Source organism: Eleutherodactylus coqui, chromosome 6 (genome assembly GCF_035609145.1).
Source record: "Eleutherodactylus coqui strain aEleCoq1 chromosome 6, aEleCoq1.hap1, whole genome shotgun sequence".
In the NCBI taxonomy this organism is placed as follows: Eukaryota; Metazoa; Chordata; class Amphibia; order Anura; family Eleutherodactylidae; genus Eleutherodactylus; species Eleutherodactylus coqui.
Genome location: NC_089842.1, coordinates 82,440,462 through 82,460,568, shown reverse-complemented (window position 1 = coordinate 82,460,568; position 20,107 = coordinate 82,440,462). Strand labels below are relative to the sequence as shown.

The following is a 20,107-nucleotide window of genomic DNA, read 5'->3' as shown; positions in this document are numbered from 1 at the left end:
ATCTTAAGACAGTCAGAAGTTATTGTTCTTATTTTAATAGAAATGTATATTGCCTTTAAAAGAAATGTATATTGTTGTACACTGTAGTATACATTTTTGGCACCCCAGGGTTCTGTACACCGGTTAGCCCTGCAGTGGAAATGTCTGCAGAAAATCCACAGTATTTCCGAGTATCAGCAGTGTGGAGGAAATGTAAAAAAATTTCATCCACTGCAGAAAAGATCTGAGAATAAACGGACCTGTTATGTGGACTTTACATCCACAGCAGGTCAATTAGGGCTTCTTCACAGGAGCGTATGAGCAAAAAGGCTCGTCACAGCGCACTTGCAGAATAGTATAACACAGGATGGAGTATAATACAGGATATAAGTCAGTATCAGTGCAGGATAAGTAATGTCATGTATGTACTCAGTGAATAGTGAGTGCAGCTCTGGAGTGTAATACGGGATGTAACTCAGGATCAGCAGTATATCCAAACTGTGACACAAATTTTTATGTATATACACTCTGTATATAAATTCTACATAGACTGTAAATATAAATGGGGTTTAAATGTGGACATTTGATTATCAAGCTTTAAAAGAAATGCTATAAAATGGTGTACTAAATATTGTGTTGCAATAGATTCATTTTTTACCTTCATGTCTTCACTCTCATATATATGTCGCCTTAGGATTTGGAGAATGTAACTACGAAACAGAGAATATGTGTTTTAAAAAAAATTGGTTTTTCGTGAATTATTATTTGGCTTTAATTTTGATTGGATCCCAGCTGTGGAGCAGTAAGTATGATCTTATTATACCGGTATGTGGTCTGTTACTATGTACATTGTCTATGTGGGGAGAAAATATGCCCCCATCTCCATCCTCCAAATGCAAGAAAAAGGGTTGTCTCCAGAGATGAGCGAGTATACTCGCTAAGGCACATTACTCGAGCGAGTAGTGCCTCAGCCGAGTATCTCCCCGCTCGTCTCTAAAGATTCGGGGGCCGACGCGGGTGACAGGTGAGTTGCTGCGGGGAGCGGGGGGGAGAGAGGGAGAGAGAGAGATCTCCCCTCCGTTCCTCCCCGCTCTCCCCCGCCGCTCCCCGCCCCCCGCCGGCCCCTGAATCTTTAGAGACGAGCGGGGAGATACTCGGCTAAGGCACTACTCGCTTGTGTAATGTGCCTTAGCGAGTATACTCGCTCATCTCTAGTTGTCTCATAAAGAGAACTCTTGTCTACTTGTCTTAGGCTAATTTCAGACATGTGAGAGCGATATTGGGCCATGAAATTCAGCCTGATATCGTACTTGCCGACGTGTGATTTCTCCGTGGATGTGAGGCATTTTTGTGTCAAAATTATGTAGAAAAGAAACCCCCAAAGAATTTCCAAAAATGTGGAAATGCCATTTTTTCCCCCACAAAAACTTAAAAAGATTTTTTTCAGCAATTACATTGTACATTAAATGGTGCCAATAACAAATATGTCCGTAGAAAATAAGCCCTCATGTCATTGGAAAAAATAAAAAGTTATCGCTTTTGGAAGAAGAGGATGGAAAAACAAAAAAATCAGTGCCAAAACAGACTGCTGCGTCAAGGGGTTAATGCTCCTTTCTATAGTTCCAACTGCAATAAAACATTATGCAGAAATTCCCTTTATGGCGCAAATCTGGTTTTGTGACATCAAGTACTTAACTGAATTTCAAAACAATCTGGTTAACGTTAAAGGGAAGTCAATCAGCAGCTTGTATGCAAATAAGTAAATGTTACAGCAGGCAATAGAAGGAGTTTGTACAGACAGGTTGCATCAGAAGCATGGGGGAAAATAAATGAACCTAAGGAACAGAATGTCTCAGTGTCAGGCCGGTTTCACATGGGCGATAAAATCACGTGATGCGAGAGCATATGAGAGCGCAGAAATATTAAACCAATGATTTTCAATGGTTTCCTTCCCATTTGTGATGTTTTCCTATGCAAAAAAAAAAAAATTGCATCAGTGTCGCTCAGACATCTCATGAGCAAAGCTGCGATTTTCTCGCAACACTATAGCAATCGCCAATGTAAAGAAGCTCTCACTCCGGATGCTTTTTACCGCGATTAGCGCTGTGTCCGGAACGCCACACTAATCGCGGTACAACGCCCCCATTGATTTTAATGGGGCCTCGCAGACCTGCGCTCGAACGCTGCGTTTTTAAGGTAGCGAAATTTCGAACGCTGTCTGTTCTATTTGTGTACATTTTCACGTTCAACGCACCTCATCACCAATCACAATGATGGGGTGCGTTAAAAAACGCTGTAACATCCGTGCAAAAACGGCACTCGAAATTGTGATCAAATTTTGCAATTTCAAACGCTGCGTTTTGTGAATGCATGTGGGAGAGGGGCCTAAAGGTCCATGCACATAGCCATATAGAGCATAATAGGACTACTGTAAAGAGGCGTGAGCCCTCTACTGTACCTGCCTTTGCCAATATTTTCATACAAAGGCATACAGAGTTTTTCTTTCTCCGAATTAGAAGAACAGTGCTGGTACTCCCCAATCGGACTCTGCATGCATTGAGGTCTTCTCTTCTTGTAGTACTAATACTGTAATGTCTAGATTAAGCACATTCTACTATTTTTGTGTATACAGCTCCTATGCAGACTTGTAATACTGTGTGAGTCTAGATGCAAAAACAAAACATGTAAAGATTCCAACTTTGCTTCATTTTAAAAAAAGTTGCAAAAGTCTACATATCCTGCAGCACTTTTTATATATATATTTTTGCTATTTTCCTCTTGCTAAACATCCGATTTTGCAAATAAGAAGATGAAGCAAACATCTACGGGTGTAAATCAACACACGTTGCCTACCCAATATATATCAGTAATGCAAGTAGTGCAGCAATCGCCCATGAGTAGTCACTTAGTTTTGGAAATTCTAGTCTATAGAAGACCAGCAGCTGCTCCTGAGTGATTAGATTATAGGATCAAAGATAAGGAATAGTTGCAGCACGTCTAAAATAGGAGAACAAAATACTCACTAGAGCTTGTAAATAGGCTTTAGATGCAGAGCTGAAAATAGATGTAGACCCTTCTTCCAAATAAAATCATCGCAAAAGAGAACATCAGCAGCATCAGGGGTGTTGAATAGATGAATAGATTTGTTGAGATTAAAACTTCACCTTTAATTCATCTCGCATAAAATACAGCAACATTTTGACTGTGCAATTAACAATCTTTCTCAAGCCAATGCATAAAAAATGGATACCAATGCAGCCATTAAATATCCCATCACCAACAAAATCAGCCAATGATAGTGCCTAAAACATCACCCTTAAGCCTAGTAGGTTTGTTACCTGTGACTCCTATCATCCCGGACCAAGCAGCTGTATCCAATCCCGCATCCAATAGAAAAAGGGGGGCCTGGCCTTGTGTGTCAGACTACGCGTCATCATAATGCGCACCAGAATTGCTCCACCTATAAACAACTATGCCTCGGCATAATGCCAGGCATAGGAATGTGCAACGCCTCCACCATCATCGGCGTCATGACGTCACACGCCGACGCCGACATACCTGCGTCATCAGCCCCGCCTCCCATACATAGGAGGCGGAGTCCCCAGTGTGCTGCGACAATATCCCGCGACTGCGCACATATAATGTGCACCAACTCTCCAATGACGCCGGCAATGGGAGAGTCGGTGCACATTATATGTGCGCAGGCGCGGGATATTGCCGCAGCACACTCGGGCCTCCGCCTCCTATGTATGGGAGGCGGGGCTGATGACGCAGGTATGCCGACGGCGGCATGTGACGTCATGACGCTGCCCACGTGACGTATTGGACGTAGCCTCGCCGGCGTCGGCGCATGACATCATGACGCCAATGATGGTGGAGGCGTTGCACATTCCTATGCCTGGCATTATGCCGAGGCATAGTTGTTTATAGGTGGAGCTATTCTGGTGCGCATGATGATGACGCGTAGTCAGACACACAAGGCCAGGCCCCCCTTTTTCTATTGGATGCGGGATTGGATACAGCTGCTTGGTCCGGGATGACTCCTATGGAGTCACAGGTAACAAACCTACTAGGCTTAAGGGCGATGTTTTAGGCACTATCATTGGCTGATTTTGTTGGTGATGGGATATTTAATGGCTGCATTGGTATCCATTTTTTATGCATTGGCTTGAGAAAGACTGTTAATTGCACAGTCGAAACATTGCTGTATTTTACGCGAGATGAATTAAAGGTGAAGTTTTAACCTCAACAAATCTATTCATCTATTCAACACCCCTGATGCTGCTGATGTTCTCTTTTGCGAAGATTATAGGATCAACTCAACCACAAAGAACCCAAAACATTGTCACCTGCGAATACATGCAGCTAATAAGACATTTCTTCTACTAAAACCCTATGTTTTTCTTTATTCAGATACTGTTTGTCAAAGGTCTTCTGGATACAGAATAAGTACAAATTCATCTGTGAGAGTGCAGAGAGGTCTGTGCGTTCATGTTCCATGCTCATTTTCCGTACCCAGTAACGTACAGTTATCCATACGTACCATTGGCATATGGTATATACTCCGCGATGGGTATTTCCACCCTTGGGTTTCTAAAACTAATATTGAACATAGGACAAATGGCCGCTTCTTTATGACTGGAAATGTGGCCAGCGGAGACTGCTCATATTACATAGAAGATCCCTTGCCTGAAGATGAGGCTATTTATGTATTCAGATTTGACGATGTTCATGTAAGGTTCACCTACGTCTCTATCCAGCCTTCTGTATCTGTAACTGGTGAGTATAAAATATTGGTCACAGCTAATCAGATGTAGTCACAATGGATGCATCTATATGACAATATTACTAGCTTCATACTAATGCTGGGACAATGGAACAACACAATTATTGATGTGACTCATTATTAAAACAGTATTCTTGTCTTTTTATGATATGGCATATCGTCATGATATGCCATATCATTCTGATCAGTGGTGTCACAAAGCAGGGTGCCTCAGCAAATGACGTGGGTGCAACTGCAAGAAGTTGATCTACTTCCAGTCTCTCAGTCCTATAATTGTTGCAAGATGGAGCTTAGATCACACCCTAACACAGTCCTACACGCTGCAAAAATACACCCTGGTACCAGTGACAGTTATGCAGCTAAGATGCTTAAGTTCAGTAACTTACTGCAGTATTGGCACTAACTATACTCCAGCAGTCAGAGTAAACATTCTCATTGGGGATTGCTGGTTCTTTTGGAGGAAAAAGTACTGAGCTTATTAAAGTTTTAAGCTTTCATATGAAAAGCTGCAATATTTATAAAAAGATACCTTCGCAGATAAGATAACTTAAACTCTAGGCGAAAGCTGACACACTGAAGATTGGCAGTCCTATAGGTGTATAAAATCTCCGGGAGTCTGACAGGGTCCCTTGGACTGGACCATACTGGTAAGATGTTCCAACTACACCCCCATAAGCCTCCTGCTGACTATTTGATAGGGGCAGACTGAGTACATGCAGGATTTCACAGCTTTTCAGAGATAATTCTTATTCTGGTCATATTTCCCTGTAGGAAGAAAATAGGACCATCATGTTTTAGTACATAATTTTAGTAGTCAAGCAGTTTTTGAGTTTTGGGGGTTCCCTGTGACCTCTAATTCTGCTAATCAAAGCATAGGCAACAGCTATATTTCCCCCAAAACAACCATATCACTGGCAAGCCCAGAAAATGAATTATGTCTGGGACATCTTAAATTATGATTTTTTTTATACTGTAAATACTTTTTGCAGGCCTTCTGAGGCTAGAGAGACTGTGCCTGCCTCAAGGCTATGTGCAGATGTATCGATACGCAAAAACTCAGCTTTTCAGCTTTGCAGTGGGCATTTACATAACTACTGAGGCCACTGAAGCAGACCTGACTTACTATTTACTTTAAAATGACAAAACTGATTTCAGCAAAAGTCACATTGTTCTGGTCAGCCAGCTCAGATAGGATTTACACATCTCATTATACGGCCAGAATAGCAGAACTGGGCTTATCTTATAGCACATTTAATGCTACTAAGGAAATTTAATACTGTTACTATACGCATTCATAATTAGTGGGTGCTAACCTCTGTGACCCTCACTGGTCCTGCGAATATAAGATCCTTTAAGCATTTTGTCCTGGAGAGTGATTTCCATGGCCAACCATCATACAGGGAATCCCAGCACAGGTCCATTCAAGTGAATAGAGTTGTGTTGTAGTCCTTTACATAGAAGGTGCACAGGAGCATCACAGTGCAGGGGAAGAACTGAAGGGACCACACTAGCTCCTTCATTCTGAGAATATGTGAGAGTCCCAGCAGTCAGACCCTCTCTGATTAGAAAATGATCTCATATCCTAACCTCTTGGTTAAAGCACTAGGACAGGTGGTGACATGTCAGTCTACAATAAAATTTAGCCACTTGATGAAAATGACCCTTTATTAGTTCTAAAGCTTGATACAGGCCCATCTAAACAAAGTGATGCTCTTTTTCACGTGTACCTCATGTGAATAGCGGAATTGCATCAGATACTATAATCCAGCTGAGCGTTTCTTTAAGTATTTGGGATTGGGTACCCAGTATGACTCCAAGTAAGAGCATGCCTTACCCATTATGACTTGAAGAAAGGCCATACCATCCTATCTGCTTGCTTTTAGAAATGTTCCAAACTGTTTTCAAATAAGGAAGATGGAACAATACCTCTGCAGCGCCACCTATTGGATGGCAGGATTTCTTCAAATCAATGTACGACTCTTTAACAAGTCTGTAAAACAATGATTGGGAATAGGAACCAAGCCAGTAAACCATATACAGACAGCTGTTTTGGGGCGTTTGACTCTCATCAGTGTGCGTAGGTTTCTGGCTTGGCTGATGAGAGGCCTGTGACATGGGTCAAGAGGGGTGCAATTTCTCCCTAAGGAGAGCATCCAAAAAGTGTGTGGAGACACCTAGGGGGTGAGTGGGTCGGGAAGGGGGGGGGGGGGCATCGTCTCTCCCTAAGGAGAGCACCAAGAAGGGATGTGAGAAAACACCTAAGAGGTGAGTAAGGAGACTTATAAGGCAATGCATGCTCCTCTGGTTAATTTATGCAAATAAGGAAGATAGAACAATTCATCTGCAGCACCACCTATTGAATGCAATGACAATCTACATTCACGTGTAGTGGAAATGGTGTACATTTTCCACTGTGGAGGGGCATCTATTAGTCATAACATTTTCCTTTAGCTAAAATGAATGAATTCTTTAAATATATATCTGGAGTACTAAAAGAATTTACTGAAAAGAATGAATTCTTACAGTAATTAACTAAGTTTTATATGATGGTTTCCACATAGAGATGAGCGAGCACCAAAATGCTCAGGTGCTCGTTACTCGAGTCGAAATTCCCGCGATGCTCGAGGGTTCATTTCGCGTAACGAACCCCATTGAAGTCAATGGGCGACTCGAGCATTTTTGTATTTCGCCGATGCTCGCTAAGGTTTTCATTTGTGAAAATCTGGGAAATTCACGGAAGTGATGGGAACGACACAGAAACGGATAGGGCAGGCGAGGGGCTACATGTTGGGCTGCATCTCAAGTTCCCAGATCCCACTATTAAGCCACAATAGCGGCAAGAGTGGGCCCCCCCCAACAATTTTTACTTCTGAAAAACCCTCATTAGCAAGGCATACCTTAGCTAAGCACCACACTACCTCCAACAAAGCACAATCACTGCCTGCATGACACTCCGCTGCTACTTCTTCTGGGTAACATGCTGCCCAACCGCCCATTTCAGTAATAGTAGCAGTCAAGACAGGCCCCAGTAACAATTCCAAAGCAGCAGTATAGGGGGAGCACAGTATTAGTCCATTTCAGTAGTAGTTGCAGTCTAGACAGGCCCCAGTAACATATCACTAGCAGCAGTATAGGGTGAGCACAGTATTAGTTCCATTTCAGTAGTAGTAGCAGTCTAGACAGGCCCCAGTAACATATCACTAGCAGCAGTATAGGGGGAGCACAGTATTAGTTCCATTTCAGTAGTAGTAGCAGTCTAGACAGGCCCCAGTAACAATTCCAATGCAGCAGTATAGGGGAAGCACAGTATTAGTTCCATTTCAGTAGTAGTAGCAGTCTGGACAGGCCCCAGTAACATATCACTAGCAGCAGTATAGGGGGAGCACAGTATTAGTTCCATTTCAGTAGTAGTAGAAGTCTAGACAGGCCCCAGTAACATATCACTAGCAGCAGTATAGGGGGAGCACAGTATTAGTTCCATTTCAGTAATAGTAGCAGTCAAGACAGGCCCCAGTAACATATCACTAGCAGCAGTATAGGGGAAGCACAGTATTAGTTCAATTTCAGTAGTAGTTGCAGTCTAGACAGGCCCCAGTAACATATCCCTAGCAGCAGTATAGGGGGAGCACAGTATTAGTTCCATTTCAGTAGTAGTAGCAGTCTAGACAGGCCCCAGTAACATATCACTAGCAGCAGTATAGGGGGAGCAGAGTCTTAGTTCCATTTCAGTAATAGTAGCAGTCAAGACAGGCCCCAGTAACAATTCCGAAGCAGCAGTATAGGGGGAGCACAGGATTAGTTCCATTTCAGTAGTAGTAGCAGTCAAGACAGGCCACAGTAACATTCCCGTTGCAGCAGTTTAGGGAGATAACAGTCTCTTTCACATTTCAGTAGTTGCAGTATAGACAAGGCCCCAGTTACATTTATGTAGCAAAAGTGTAGGCCAACCCCACACACCTTGCTGTACCATGAGTGCAGGCGAAGCCCATAAAAATTACTAGGATTACACTGTAGGCGAGGGCCCAAAAAAATTGGTGTACCAACAGTACTAATGAACCTCAGAAAAATTGCCCATGCCCAACCAAGAGGGCAGGTGAAACCCATTAATCGCTTTGGTTACTGTGGCTTAATTTGTAACTAGGCCTGGAGGCAGCCCAGTTAAAATAAAAATTAGTTCAGGTGCAAGTTTCAACGCTTTAATGAGTATTGAAACGTATAAACATTGTTTACAAAAGTAATATGACTGAGCCTTGTGGGACTAAGAAAAATTGCCCGTTCGGCATGATTACGTGAGGTTTCAGGAGGAGGAGCAGGAGGAGGAGGATGAATATAATACACAGATTGATGAGGCTGAAAGGTCCCCGTTTTTTATGGTGATAGAGAACGATGCTTCCATCCGCGGGTGCAGCCTACGTATTGTTTAGGTACCACTGCTGTCCGCTGTTGGAGAAGAGAAGTCTGGGGAAATCCAGGCTTTGTTCATCTTTATCAGTGTAAGTCTGTCGGCACTGTCAGTTGACAGCCGGGTACGCTTATCCGTGATGATTCCCCCAGCCGCACTAAACACCCTCTCTGACAAGATGCTAGCCGCAGGGCAAGCAAGCACCTCCAGGGCATACAGCGTGAGTTCAGGCCACGTGTCCAGCTTCGACACCCAGTAGTTGTACGGAGCAGAGGCGTCATGGAGGACGGTCGTGCGATCGTCTACGTACTCCCTCACCATCCTTTTACAGTGTTCCCGCCAACTCAGCCTTGGAGAGTGTTCCCCTGCCTGCGCTGTACATGCGGCCTGATCTCCGCGCCTCCCCTGCTACCTGGCCCTCGTAACTGCACCTTCTGCCACTAGCGCTGTTGGATAGGAATTTTACCATCAGTTTGTCCACCAGCTTCCTGTGGTATAGCATCACTCTCGAACCCCTTTCCTCTTCGGGTATGAGAGTGGATAGGTTCTCCTTATACCGTGGGTCGAGCAGTGTGTACACCCAGTAATCCGTAGTGGCCAGAAAGTGTGTAACGCGAGGGTCACGAGAAAGGCATCCTAACATGAAGTCAGCCATGTGTGCCAGGGTACCTGTACGCAACACATGGCTGTCCTCACTAGGAAGATCACTTTCAGGATCCTCCTCCTCCTCCACCTTCTCAGGCCATACACGCTGAAAGGATGACAGGCAAGCAGCATAAGTACCCTCAGCAGTGGGCCAAGCTGTCTCTTCCCCCTGCTCCTCATGCTCCTCCCCCTCCTCCAAAACGCGCTGAGATATAGACATGAGGGTGCTCTGACTATCCAGTGACATACTGTCTTTCCCCGCCTCCGTTTCCGAGCGCAAAGCGTCTGCCTTTATGCTTTGCAGGGAATTTCTCAAGAGACATAGCAGAGGAATGGTGACGCTAATGATTGCAGCATCGCCGCTCACCATCTGGGTAGACTCCTCAAAGTTTCCAAGGACCTGGCAGATGTCTGCCAACCAGGCCCACTCTTCTGTAAAGAATTGAGGAGGCTGACTCCCACTATGCCGCCCATGTTGGAGTTGGTATTCCACTATAGCTCTATGCTGCTCATAGAGCCTGGCCAACATGTGGAGCGTAGAGTTCCACCGTGTGGACACGTCGCACAGCAGTCGGTGCACTGGCAGATTAAACCGATGTTGCAGTGTCCGCAGGGTGGCAGTGTCCGTGTTGTACTTGCGGAAATGTGCGCTGACCCGGCGCACCTTTCCGAGCAGGTCTGACAAGCGTGGGTAGCTTTTCAGAAACCGCTGAACCACCAAATTAAAGATGTGGGCCAGGCATGGCACGTGCGTGAGGCTGCCGAGCTGCAGAGCCGTCACCAGGTTACGGCCGTTGTCACACACGACCATGCCCGGTTGGAGGCTCAGCGGCGAAAGCCAGCGGTCGGTCTGCTCTGTCAGACCCTGCAGCAGTTCGTGGGCCGCGTGCCTCTTCTCTCCTAAGCTGAGTAGTTTCAGCACGGCCTGCTGACGCTTGCCCACCGCTGTGCTGCCACGCCGCACGACACCGACTGCTGGCGACGTGCTGCTGCTGACACATCTTGATTGCAAGACAGAGATTGCGTAGGAGGAGGAGGAGGGTGGTTTAGTGGAGGAAGCATACACCGCCGCAGATACCAGCACCGAGCTGGGGCCCGCAATTCTGGGGGTGGGTAGGACGTCAGGGAGATATCGTGGCCCTGCCCACCTGTGCTTGTCCACGTGTCCATTGTTCAGTGGACCTTGCCAGTAACCGCATTGGTGAGGGCGCGTACAATGTTGCGGGAGACGTGGTCGTGTAGGGCTGGGACGGCACATCGGGAAAAGTAGTGGTGACTGGGAACCGAGTAGCGCGGGGCCGCCGCCGCCATCATGTTTTTGAAAGCCTCCGTTTCCACAAGCCAATACGGCAGCATCTCCAGGCTGATCAGTTTGGCTATGTGCACGTTTAACGCTTGAGCGTGCGGGTGTGTGGCGACTTACTTGCGCTCAAACAGTTTCTCTAGCGACGGCTGGACGCTGCGCTGAGAGACATTGCTGGATGGGGCCAAGGACAGCGGAGGTGAGGGTGTGGGTGCAGGCCGGGAGACGGTCGTGCCTGTGTTCTGAGAGGGGGGTTGGATCTCAGTGGCAGGTTGGGGCACAGGGGGAGAGGCAGTGGTGCAAACCGGAGGCGGTGAATGGCCTTCGTCCCACCTTGTGGGGTACTTGGCCATCATATGCCTGCGCATGCTGGTGGTGGTGGCTCCCCGGCTGATCTTGCCGCGACAAACCTTGCACATCACAGTTCGGCGGTCGTCTGCACTCTCAGTGAAAAACTGCCACACCTTTGAGCACCTCGGCCTCTGCAGGGTGGCATGGCGTGAGGGGGCGCTTTGGGAAACAGTTGGTGGATTATTCGGTCTGGCCCTGCCTCTACCCCTGGCCACCGCACTGCCTCTTCCAACCTGCCCTGCTGCTGCACTTGACTCCCGCACTGAAGACCTGTCCTCAGTAGGCTTAGCAAACCAGGTGGGGTCAGTCACCTCATCGTCCAGCTGCTCTTCCTCCGAATCCTCTGTGCGCTCCTCCCTCAGACTTACTGCCCTTACTACTACCTCACTGATAGACAACTGTGTCTCATTGTCATCGTCCTCCTCACCCACTGAAAGCTCTTGAGACAGTTGCTGGAAGTCCCCAGCCTCATCCCCCGGACCCCGGGAACTTTCCAAAGGTTGGGCATCGGTCACGACAAACTCCTCTGCTGGGAGAGGAACCATTGCTGCCCAATCTCGGCAGGGGCCCGAGAACAGTTCTTAGGAATCTGCCTGCTCCTCAGAATGTGTCATTTTCATGGAGTGAGGAGGCTGGGAGGAAGGAGGAGCAGCAGCCAGAGGATTCAGAGTTGCAGCTGTGGATGGCGTAGAAGACTGGGTGGTCGATAGACTGCTCGATGCACTTTCTGCCATCCACGACAGGACCTGCTCACACTGCTCAGTTTCTAATAAACGTCTGCCGCGTGGACCAATTAACTGTGAGATGAATCTGGGGACCCCAGAAACTTGCCTCTCTCCTAATCCCGCAGCAGTTGGCTGCGATACACCTGGACCAGGAGCTCGCCCTGTGCCCACATCCTGACTTGGGCCTCCGCGTCCTCGCCCCCGTCCTCTAGGCCTACCCCTACCCCTCAGCATGGTTTATTACGAGTAGAGCAGAAACAGAACGCTGTAATTAAATGTGCCGCCTATTGGCCTGTGGTTGGAGGCTGACTTCGCTTACGGAACGCACAGCAGAGCCAGGAAACAATTATGCGCAAGCCTGTAGTGAGACCTAGAGGCGTATGACTGAGCTACTGGAATTCACAGGGCAGAACCAGTCAAGTGGCCAAAGGCCAGTGGTAGGCCTTAAGTATTTTGCTTTAATTTTTTAAAATGGTGACGTGAAAAACCAGACAGACACCGTATGCAGCGTATATATGTATACTCTTTCCCTCTGGCGGGATGACGGCGATCATGTAACGGACACAGCAGAGCCAGGAAACAATTAGGCACAAGCCTGTAGTGAGACCTAGGTGAGTATGACTGAGCTACTGGAATTCACAGGGCAGAACCAGTCAAGTGGCCAAAGGCCAGTGGTAGGCCCTAAGTATTTTGCTTCAATTTTTTAAAATGGTGAGGTGAAAAACCAGACAGACACCGTATGCAGCGTATATATGTATACTCTTTCCCTCTGTCGGGATGACGGCGATCATGTAACGGACACAGCAGAGCCAGGAAACAATTAGGCACAAGCCTGTAGTGAGACCTAGGTGCGTATGACTGAGGTACTGGAATTCACAGGGCAGAACCAGTCAAGTGGCCAAAGGCCAGTGGTAGGCCTTAAGTATTTTGCTTCAATTTTTTAAAATGGTGAGGTGAAAAACCAGACAGACACCATATGCAGCGTATATATGTATACTCTTTCCCTCTGGCGGGATGACGGCGATCATGTAACGGACACAGCAGAGCCAGGAAACAATTATGCGCAAGCCTGCTATAACGCTTAGCTGGGTAATAATGAGCGACTACTAGTACCCCCAGCAGACACGCAGTAAACTGAAGACGGTCACAGGCAGCCCAAATATAGTATTTTTTCCCAATTTTTGGGAAAAAGCCCACTGCGTATATAGCCTGTATATGGATTTCTCTGTTGGAGGATGACTGTGGTTATTGAAAGCACAGTGCAGCCAGAAAAAATTATGCGCAAGGCTGGGTATTAATTAGCGATTACTAGTACCTCCAGCAGACACGCAATAAACTGAAGACGGTCACAGGCAGCCCAAATATAGTATTTTTTTCCAATTTTTGGGAAAAAAACCACTGCCTATATAGCCTGTATATGGATTTCCGTGTTGGAGGATGACTGTGGTTATTGAAAGCACAGTGCAGCCAGAAAAAATTATGTGCAAGGCTGGGTATTAATGAGCTACTACTAGTACCCCCAGCAGACACGCAGTAAACTGAAGACGGTCACAGGCAGCCCAAATATAGTATTTTTTCCCAATTTTTGGGAAAAAGCCCACTGCCTATATAGCCTGTATATGGATTTCCCTGTTGGAGGATGACTGTGGCTATTGAAAGCACAGTGCAGCCAGAAAAAATTATGCGCAAGGCTGGGTATTAATGAGCGACTACTAGTACCCCCAGCAGACACGCAGTAAACTGAAGACGGTCGTAGGCAGCCCAAATATAGTATTTTTTTCCAATTTTTGGGAAAAAGCCAACTGCGTATATAGCCTGTATATGGATTTCCCTGTTGGAGGATGACTGTGGTTATTGAAAGCACAGTGCAGCCAGAAAAAATTATGAGCAAGGCTGGGTATTAATGAGCGACTACTAGTACCCCCAGCAGACACGCAGTAAACTGAAGACGGTCACAGGCAGCCCAAATATAGTATTTTTTCCCAATTTTTGGGAAAAAGCCCACTGCCTATATAGCCTGTATATGGATTTCCCTGTTGGAGGATGACTGTGGTTATTGAAAGCACAGTGCAGCCAGAAAAAATTATGCGCAAGGCTGGGTAATAATGAGCGACTACTAGTACCCCCAGCAGACACGCAGTAAACTGAAGACGGTCACAGGCAGCCCAAATATAGTATTTTTTCCCAATTTTTGGGAAAAAGCCCACTGCCTATATAGCCTGTATATGGATTTCCCTGTTGGAGGATGACTGTGGTTATTGAAAGCACAGTGCAGCCAGAAAAAATTATGCGCAAGGCTGGGTATTAATGAGCGACTACTAGTACCCCCAGCAGACACGCAGTAAACTGAACACGGTCACAGGCAGCCCAAATATAGTATTTTTTCCCAATTTTTGGGAAAAAGCCCACTGCCTATATAGCCTGTATATGGATTTCCCCGTTGGAGGATGACTGTGGCTATTGAAAGCACAGTGCAGCCAGAAAAAATTATGCGCAAGGCTGGGTATTAATGAGCGACTACTAGTACCCCCAGCAGACACGCAGTAAACTGAACACGGTCACAGGCAGCCCAAATATAGTATTTTTTCCCAATTTTTGGGAAAAAACCCACTGCGTATATAGCCTGTGTATGGATTTCCCTGTTGGAGGATGACTGTGGTTATTGAAAGCACAGTGCAGCCAGAAAAAAGTATGCGCAAGGCTGGGTATTAATTAGCGACTACTACCCCGAGCAGACACGCAGTAAACTGAACACGGTCACAGGCAGCCCAAATATTTTTTTTCCAATTTTTTTGAAAAAGCCCACTGCCTATATAGCCAGTATATCTCTTTCCCTATACCACAGTCCCTGCCTCAGCAGTACTGCCCCTATACTCAGTAAAATGACTGCAGACTGAGGACGCTATGGTCTGCACGCCCGATATACAAAAAAAAATTAAAATTTGCAAAACTGCTAAAAGCAGCCTCAACAGTACTGCACACGGTCAGATGTGACCCTACGAAGGTCCGTTGTGGTTCTTGATGACAAAGATCACAGCCTAACACTCTCCCTATAGCAGCTACAGCAAGACGGCACTTTCCCTAATGTCTCTCAGCGTGCATCTGTGGCAATCCGAGGGCGGCCCCAGTTTATATACTCGGGTGGCACCTGATCTCCCCAGCCACTCACTGCTGGGGGGTGGGATAGGGCTGGAACTTCACAGGAAGAAGTTGCAATGCCTTCCCTGTCTTTCTATTGACCAGAAAAGGGCGCAAATTTCTCAGGGAAGAAAATGAAAGTGACTCGAACACCGCGTGGTGCTCGTCTCGAGTAACGAGCATCTCGAGTACCCTAATACTCGAACGAGTATCAAGCTCGGACGAGTACGTTCGCTCATCTCTATTTCCACATTGATAAAAAAAATCAAGGCTCCCAACAATTAAGGTGCCCATACCCATCAGTGCAAAGTCAGTAATGCCCACTGATTTTGGTGGGATCAGCTGACTAACTAATGTGCATTGGTATGCTCCAACTCTCCTCTGATAGCAGTTGTCAGGGAAGAGGAAGAGAAAGATCAGACATGTTGGACTTCAATATTCTATGGATAGGTGATAAGTGTGGATTTTGAGACAATTCCTTTAACTGGAGTCTGTCAGCTCGAACATTCTGTCCAAACTGCAGACATCATGTTATAGAGCAGGAGGAGCTGAGCAGATTGTATACAGTTTTATGGTGAAACATTCAGTATAGCTTGTATGTTATTCATTTACATTCCTGCTCATTTGAGCTGAACAGTCCAATGGGCGGTCCTATCAGTGATTGACAGCTGTGAATGATTGTAAATACAGGGGTAGCTGCCAATCACTGATAGCTCCGCCCACTGGACTGTTCAGCTCAGAATAAGCAGAGATTTTAATTAATAAAATACAAGTTCTACTGAATCTTCCCCCATAAAACTATATACAATCTGCTCAGCTCCTCCTGCTCTATAACATCATGCCTGCAGTTTGGACAGCGTATTCAAGCTGACAGATTCCATTTAAGGAAATCATTGCAGGAAATTTTGTTAGAACTTCTTTGAAAGTTGTTGTTTTTATTTTTAAACCAACAGAAAAAAACAAAGTTTCACAATTTTTAAAAAAAAATTACAGCACAAACTCAAATCTTGTGTTTTCTCACAAATTGAACATTCCAGCATAGCAGTGGCCAAAATACAAAATAAATGGCAACTTAAAATAGGTTTAACTGACTACAAGTAGGGAATAGGGCGTACCCCCTCCTTTCTACTCATTGTCAAATATTTTCCTTCTCTTTATAGAGCTCACAGATAAGCCCACAATATCTTCTACAAGACTCGTGAATGGAGAGGAGGTGACCTTTACCTGTACAAGTCCTGGTAGATGCTGGAATATAATGCCAAATATTTTGTGGGAAGTAAACATGACTGGTATAAGCCTGAAGACCTATAATATAACCTATGAAGATGGCAGCCGAACCTTTCATTCCAATATCACATTTACTCCAAGGAAGTCAGACAACAAAGCCCTATTGTTCTGTAGGGTGACATTAAAAGACGACTTGACCACAGTGGAGAAGCAAACCTTGAATGTTGAATGTAGGTCATATTCATCTTATCACATATTCCTTAACAAACTAGCAAGAATATGATACAAGTCTATGGGAGAAAGTGTGCATGGGACTCTGAAAAGAGTCAAGATTTTCTTGTCGGACGCCAACTACAGCGTGTGGTAGCTCTGGATCATGGAAGCGGGCGAGTATTAAAAAAATACATCACCCAACTCCTTGTCATGTGAGGATGTGACAGGCTCCTTTAAAAAAATACTTACAAGCTCCATGAAATAGCAATTCTGACCATATTTTCTTATAACTTGGCATTGTGTAATTCCTCCTGGAAATGTATAAATTGACAACTTAGCATTACCATATCCCTTGTCAAAGGGGCTTGTCTGATGCTGTCTATCAGTGTCATAGTATTTTGGGATGTTCCTCATGGATAAAAGGAATGTTAACACCTAGTTGTCAATTTATTCAAACATTTTCAGAAGGAATAACAGAGGATTGACACAGTCCAGAGTTCTAAGTAAACAAACTACAAAACTTTTATTCCATGAGGAATATCAGTATTTATTAAAATTGATGTGTCTGGAGAGCCTACATATTGTAGAGAAATAGTCAACTCACCTCCGCTCGGCGCACAAGTCCAAGAGCATCTCCTTGTTATACAAAACCCAAAATGTAGCAGTGAGGAGCAGCATCCAGAGTAATATCTTTTGTTGCTTGATAAGATTTAAAGATTAAGGCCGGTTTCACACGGGGGCAACAAAATGGCGCAATTTTCTCCCGATGCGACAGTGCTACAAATCGCATGTATACAGAGCCCATGTTTTCCAAAGGGTTCCTTCTAGAGATGAGCGAGCATACTCGTCCGAGCTTGATGCTCGTTCGAGTATTTGGGTGCTCGAGATGCTCGTTACTCGAGACGAGCACCACGCGGTGCTCGTCTGGATTAAACGAGCACTGACCATTGAATTCAATGGAGCCGGCAATACAGCCGGCTCCATTGAAAGCAATGGGCTGCCGGCTAGTGCGGGATGAATTTTCGGGAAGGGCTTAAAAATATAAGACGGAGTTCAGCCGCGGCCGGCGGCAGTTCTCCTGAACTGCTCTCTGTAGTATTCAGCAGCCGGGGATTTAAAATCCCCGCCTGCTGAATGAGCTGCCTCTGATTGGTCACAGCCTGACCAATCAGAGGCAGATCTCACTCACACCCATTCATGAATTCATGAATGGGTGAGTGAATGCTGCCTCTGATTGGCTCAGCGCAGCTTTCAGCTGAATGACAGCAGTTCAACACCACAGTGCAGGGGACAGCAGGAGAAGACGCAGCGGTGCCCCGGCAGCTGAAGGGAGGTGAGTATCTATTTTTTTTGTTTTTTAAATCACTTTTAATTCATTTCCAGGGAATGGCTTATATGTAAAGCCCTTCCCTGAAAAAGAATTCAGGTGTGCCAGCGGACCATTGTCTTCAATGGAGTCGCCGGCAGCAGCAGCGGCTCCATTGAAGAGAATGCCTGCATTTTTATTCTTTTTTACACTAAAATCTTTCTTTTTCAGGTAAGGGCTTATATTTTTAAGCCCTTCCCGAAAATTCATCCCGCGCTCGCTGGCAGCCCATTGCTTTCAATGGAGCCGGCTGTATTGCCGGCTCCATTGAATTCAATGGGCTAACATCGTTCTTCTCTGCCACAGCTGTTACAGCTGTGGCAGAGGAGAACGATCTTAATGCTGACATAATTTTTTTTTTTTCTACACATTTTAGGATGATTTTCAGGTAAGGGCTTATATTTTTAAGCCCTTCCAGAAAATTCATCCCGCACTCGCCGGCAGCCCATTGCTTTCAATGGAGCCGGCTGTATTGCCGGCTCCATTGAATTCAATGGGTTAACATCGTTCTTCTCTGCCACAGCTGTTACAGCTGTGGCAGAGGAGAACGATCGTTATGCTGACAGTGGTGGTGGTGGGGGGGGGGGTCTCACTTTTGCCACTATTGTGGCTTAATAGTGAGACCTCGGAGCCCGAAATGCAACCCTGCATGTTGCTCCTCGCCTGCCCTATCCATTTCTGTTTTTTTTACATGACTTTGATGATTTGCTAAGATTTTCACAAATGAAAACCTTAGCGGAGCACCAGTCATATACAAAAATGCTTGAGTCACCCATTGACTTCAATGGGGTTCGTTACTCGAAACGAACTCTCGAGCATCACTGAAAGTTCGACTCGAGTAACGAGCATTCGAGCATTTTGGTGCTCCCTCATCTCTAGTTCCTTCACATTAGTGATGTTTTGTAAGCTGCTACATTGCAAAAATACAAAATTGCGGGTTGCTGAATATTGCCGCAATTTGCAATGTTTTGTAGCCCATGTTTCCCTATGGAGCCTTCCTTTCTCTTGCATCACATCGCAGGAAATCCTACTGTAAAAGCCCTAAAATAAGTCCTATTTGCATAAAAAAAACAAAACACAATACATTATCTAACAGGAACTGTCGGCTCCACTACGTGTCTCCTCTGCAGCTTCGGCAGATTTGCTTATAGTTTTTATTTAGTGCTTCCTGGTTTAGAAGTTCAAAACCCCGCCTCCAAGAAACACTGGCTCTGATTGGTTCACGAGTGCTGAATTTAAGCCAATCAATACAGCGCTCGATAAACCAATCACAGCCATCACATTGAATGGCTGTGATTGGTACATTGAGCGCTGCAGCGATTGGTTTAACTGTGGCAAGTTTGCCAGAGCAGCAGAGGAGATGCGCGGCTAAGCTGACAGCATCTGTTAGATAATTTATTGCATTTTTTTTTTTTTTTGGTGGAGATAGGACTTATTTTAGGGCTAAGGCTTATGTTTCAAGCCCCCTCTTCCCCCAGAAATCTTGGCAAAAGAGTGCTACAAAGTCGCGCGACTTTGTAGCAACACAAAATTGTGATATCGCTGCGAGAAAAAGTCTGTGTGAAAGAGGCCTAAGAGTAATACAGCAATATGAACAGCAAAATATTTCTATTAAAAAGGATACATGAGAAGAGGAAAAATGCTGATTTGCTGACACATTTCGAACGGTAGTCTGGTTGTTACTCTTAGCCTCCAGAGGAGTCGGCAGGTTCACTGTAAGACCGGATTCACATCTTATTTACAAATGAAAAATTTGCCCGAAAATAGAACCTATTGATTTCAATGGGTTCGTTCACATGTGATGTGCGCAATTCAGTCACATGAAGAAAAATTCAGCATGCTTTATTTTCCTGCACATTTGCGTGGGGAAAGAACACATCTTGAATTCATTAACTTAAGTGGTCATTTCAATGGCTGACAGCATCAGTGCATTTTTTTTTGCCCGTGCAAATGCGCATGACTTGTGTGCAAA

The 20,107-nt window shown here is 45.4% G+C and overlaps 1 protein-coding gene across 1 annotated transcript in view; it reads left to right on the top strand.

The window, feature by feature from the left end:
* Positions 1-705: 705 nt before the first annotated feature.
* The window catches only part of LOC136632283 (sialic acid-binding Ig-like lectin 13), a 35,653-nt gene continuing 16,251 nt past the window's right edge, over positions 706-20,107 (top strand). The window contains exons 1-3 of the mRNA XM_066607060.1: positions 706-781; positions 4,393-4,758; positions 16,490-16,786. Coding sequence (XP_066463157.1) covers positions 706-781; positions 4,393-4,758; positions 16,490-16,786 — 739 coding nt within the window. The remainder of the gene's footprint in view (positions 782-4,392; positions 4,759-16,489; positions 16,787-20,107) is intronic.